At 47.9% G+C, this 4,677-nt stretch overlaps 1 protein-coding gene across 2 annotated transcripts in view; it reads left to right on the top strand.

Annotated features, from left to right (window-relative positions):
- Positions 1-4,404, top strand: part of LOC129840501 (solute carrier family 15 member 1-like) — a 211,982-nt gene extending 207,578 nt beyond the window's left edge. For both annotated transcript variants that reach the window (XM_055908420.1, XM_055908419.1), the window contains exons 18-23: positions 400-446; positions 1,680-1,778; positions 2,040-2,157; positions 2,319-2,456; positions 2,813-2,920; positions 3,743-4,404. In XM_055908420.1, the coding sequence (XP_055764395.1) occupies positions 400-446; positions 1,680-1,778; positions 2,040-2,157; positions 2,319-2,456; positions 2,813-2,920; positions 3,743-4,021 (789 nt within the window). In that variant the 3' untranslated portion in view covers positions 4,022-4,404. The remainder of the gene's footprint in view (positions 1-399; positions 447-1,679; positions 1,779-2,039; positions 2,158-2,318; positions 2,457-2,812; positions 2,921-3,742) is intronic.
- The last annotated feature ends 273 nt before the right edge of the window (positions 4,405-4,677 follow it).

Genomic DNA, 4,677 nt, shown 5'->3' on the forward strand with positions numbered 1-4,677 from the left:
GCCACTATGTCTGTTGTTGATATCAGTCTCTCAGCCACTATGTCTGTTGTTGATCTCAGTCTATCAGCCACTATGTCTGTTGTTGATCTCAGTCTATCAGCCACTATATCTGTTGTTGATCTCAGTCTATAAGCCACTATGTCTGTTGTTGATCTCAGTCTATCAGCCACTATGTCTGTTGTTGATCTCAGTCTATCAGCCACTATATCTGTTGTTGATCTCAGTCTATCAGCCACTATGTCTGTTGTTGATCTCAGTCTATCAGCCACTATATCTGTTGTTGATCTCAGTCTATAAGCCACTATGTCTGTTGTTGATCTCAGTCTATCAGCCACTATGTTGTTTTCATCAGTCAGCCACTATGGAATGTAACATCCTGTTTCTCTCTTGTCTCTCCAGGTTTACGACTTGAGCAAGAAGCCCGATGAAGGAATGAACGCCATCAGGTCAGTTACAACAGTCCCGTTAGTGGTTAGGGTCAGGACCCTGAGTGTTACCAACAGTCCCGTTAGTGGTTAGGGTCAGGACCCTGAGTGTTACCAACAGTCCCGTTAGTGGTTAGGGTCAGGACCCTGAGTGTTACCAACAGTCCCATTAGGGGTTAGGGTCAGGACCCTGAGTGTTACCAACAGTCCCATTAGTGGATCGGGTCAGGACCCTGAGTGTTACCAACAGTCCCGTTAGTGGTTAGGGTCAGGACCCTGAGTGTTACCAACAGTCCCATTAGTGGATCGGGTCAGGACCCTGAGTGTTACCAACAGTCCCGTTAGTGGTTAGGGTCAGGACCCTGAGTGTTACCAACAGTCCTGTTAGTGGTTAGGGTCAGGACCCTGAGTGTTACCAACAGTCCCATTAGGGGTTAGGGTCAGGACCCTGAGTGTTACCAACAGTCCCGTTAGTGGATCGGGTCAGGTCCCTGAGTGTTACCAACAGTCCCGTTAGTGGATCGGGGCAGGTCCCTGAGTGTTACCAACAGTCCCATTAGGGGTTAGGGTCAGGACCCTGAGTGTTACCAACAGTCCCGTTAGTGGTTAGGGTCAGGACCCTGAGTGTTACCAACAGTCCCGTTAGTGGTTAGGGTCAGGACCCTGAGTGTTACCAACAGTCCCGTTAGTGGTTAGGGTAAGGATCCTGAGTGTTACCAACAGTCCCGTTAGTGGTTAGGGTCAGGACCCTGAGTGTTACCAACAGTCCCGTTAGTGGTTAGGGTCAGGACCCTGAGTGTTACCAACAGTCCCGTTAGTGGTTAGAGTCAGGACCCTGAGTGTTACCAACAGTCCCGTTAGTGGTTAGAGTCAGGACCCTGAGTGTTACCAACAGTCCCGTTAGTGGTTAGGGTCAGGACCCTGAGTGTTACCAACAGTCCCGTTAGTGGTTAGGGTCAGGACCCTGAGTGTTACCAACAGTCCCTGTAGTGGTTAGGGTCAGGACCCTGAGTGTTACCAACAGTCCCGTTAGTGGTTAGGGTCAGGACCCTGAGTGTTACCAACAGTCCCGTTAGTGGTTAGGGTCAGGACCCTGAGTGTTTCCAACAGTCCCGTTAGTGGTTAGGGTCAGGACCCTGAGTGTTACCAACAGTCCCGTTAGTGGTTAGGGTCAGGACCCTGAGTGTTTCCAACAGTCCCGTTAGTGGTTAGGGTCAGGACTCTGATCTGTTGTTCTTCTCTCTCATCCTGTAGGTTTGTGAACGGTTTGGGCAGTCCGCTGAATGTTACGTTGGGAGTCGGTGACATCGCTCCTCTGTCTGTCTCCAACTACAGTCTGGTTCCACAGGGAAAGTGAGTGGCTTTTTGCTTCATTATCAACGCACATTCATACCGTATAGGGGGGGATGGGAGAGGAGAGAGAGATGTGATTGGCTGTTGTGTGTCTCAGGGCGGAGTTTACCATCATGAACAGTGGCGGTGCATCTTGTCTGTACTCTAAAGAGAATCTGATTGGCTGTTGTGTGTCTCAGGGCGGAGTTTACCATCATGAACAGTGGCGGTGCATCATGTCTGTACTCTAAAGAGAATCTGATTGGCTGTTGTGTGTCTCAGGGCGGAGTTTACCATCATGAACAGTGGCGGTGCATCGTGTCTGTACTCTAAAGAGCTGGGCTTCGGCAGCGCCTTCACCCTCGTCATACCGTCCACATTCAACATCGGAGGCCCTGACGTAAGTCCTCTATCCTGTAACCCCTGACACCGAACCAAGCTAGCAATGCGCTCTCTCTGATTGTGTTGTCCATGATGAGCTGTTTGCCAGGGTGTTGAAGCACGTTTTTCTGTTGTTTGCTGTGTATTAATAGCGTTTAATGTGTTGATTACTGTGTCCAGTGTTGGCAGGCCATCCAGGTGATAGAAGACATCAAGCCCAACACCATCCACATGGGCTGGCAGATCCCCCAGTACTTCCTCATGACCGCAGGAGAGGTGGTGTTCTCTGTGACCGGCCTGGAGTTCTCCTACTCACAGGTAGGGGGCGCCCCTCTCACCCGTCACACGAGCCTCTAGTGGCTCTCCTCTCTGTCATCCAAACACAACTCAACTCAGATCTGTTTCTTTTGTCAATTAACTTTTTCAATTCTCATCTCAACCCCCCAAAAAACCTAACGCACACCTCTTCTTCTTCTTCTTCTTCTTCCTCTTCTTCTTCTTCTTCTTCTTCTTCCTCTTCTTCTTCTTCCTCTTCTTCTTCTTCTTCTTCTTCTTCTTCCTCTTCTTCTTCTTCCTCTTCTTCTTCTTCCTCTTCTTCTTCTTCCTCTTCTTCTTCTTCCTCTTCTTCTTCTTCCTCTTCTTCTTCTTCTTCTTCTTCTTCTTCTTCTCTGCAGGCGCCTAGCAACATGAAGTCGGTGCTGCAGGCTGGTTGGCTGTTCACCGTCGCCGTGGGAAACATCATAGTGCTGATTGTTGCCGAGGCAGCACAGCTTCCAGATCAGGTTACTACAGATCTTCTAACCTCTAGAACCCTATACAACCCGATAAACAATAACGACCACTGTACTGAGGTCAGATTGTGCCCAAGTTCATTGATATTAACCCCTGTGTGTTCCAGGGGACAGAGTAGTGATATTAACCCCTGTGTGTCTGTGTGTTCCAGGGGCCAGAGTAGTGATATTAACCCCTGTGTGTTCCAGGGGACAGAGTAGTGATATTAACCCCTGTGTGTTCCAGGGGACAGAGTAGTGATATTAACCCCTGTGTGTTCCAGGGACCAGAGTAGTGATATTAACCCCTGTGTGTTCCAGGGGCCAGAGTAGTGATATTAACCCCTGTGTGTTCCAGGGGACAGAGTAGTGATATTAACCCCTGTGTGTTCCAGGGGACAGAGTAGTGATATTAACCCCTGTGTGTTCCAGGGGCCAGAGTAGTGATATTAACCCCTGTGTGTTCCAGGGGCCAGAGTAGTGATATTAACCCCTGTGTGTTCCAGGGGCCAGAGTAGTAATATTAACCCCTGTGTGTCTGTGTGTTCCAGAGGCCAGAGTAGTGATATTAACCCCTTTGTGTCTGTGTGTTCCAGGGGCCAGAATAGTGATATTAACCCCTGTGTGTTCCAGGGGCCAGAGTAGTGATATTAACCCCTGTGTGTCTGTGTGTTCCAGGGGACAGAGTAGTGATATTAACCCCTGTGTGTTCCAGGGGCCAGAGTAGTGATATTAACCCCTGTGTGTTCCAGGGGCCAGAGTAGTGATATTAACCCCTGTGTGTTCCAGAGGCCAGAGTAGTGATATTAACCCCTGTGTGTCTCTGTGTTCCAGTGGGCAGAATATATCCTGTTTGCCTCTCTCCTCGTGGTGGTGTGTATTGTGTTCGCCGTCATGTCCTACTTCTACACCTACACTGACCCAGCGGAGATCGAGGCCGAGTTCCGCCAGCCGGAACACGAGCCGGAGGAGAAGAAGAGAGACAGGGTTGAGATGGAGAGAAAGGACTCAGACTGCAGCAAGAGCAGCACGGCTTCTGACAAAGAGAAGAAGAAGAAGAGGGATTCTGTTGTTGAGCAACATAACCAAGAAGTCAAACAGAGCAAGATGTAAAACTCCCCATTCACACCACTTCCTCCTCCACTTCCTCCTCCTGAACCAATCAGAACAGGTCTCGGAGAGAGAACCATCGGAACTTAATCTTATAAACATTAATCCTTCGATACAGCTTTTATGGGTAAATTTTGACTTTGATATTGTAAATATTTTTTTTTGAATGATTTATTTTGCACCATGTAGCATCATTATGAATGTATTTTTGTTCATATTTTATTAGAAAGAGGACATACTGTATGAATGCCCATTCCTATTGATGTCCCAGTACAGTGTTGTGTGTACTGGATATATCGTTGTTCTGGGTTTGATGTTGCCAGAGACTCTTTAATTCCACACCAAGTGAGTCCCTGGCAGTGCTTAAATAAAGAGGAAGAATCTTACCTTGTGTCGTGATATTGTTAGCCAGGTGTAAGATAATCATTAGTCCAAACCGCTATGTGTCGTGATATTGTTAGCCAGGTGTAAGATAATCATTAGTCCAAACCGCTTTGTGTCGTGATATTGTTAGCCAGGTGTAAGGTAATCATTAGTCCAAATCGCTATGTGTCGTGATATTGTTAGCCAGGTGTAAGGTAATCATTAGTCCAAACCGCTTTGTGTCGTGATATTGTTAGCCAGGTGTAAGATAATCATTAGTCCAAACCGCTATGTGT

The sequence above is a fragment of the Salvelinus fontinalis genome, chromosome 41 (assembly GCF_029448725.1).
Source record: "Salvelinus fontinalis isolate EN_2023a chromosome 41, ASM2944872v1, whole genome shotgun sequence".
Lineage (NCBI taxonomy): Eukaryota > Metazoa > Chordata > Actinopteri > Salmoniformes > Salmonidae > Salvelinus > Salvelinus fontinalis.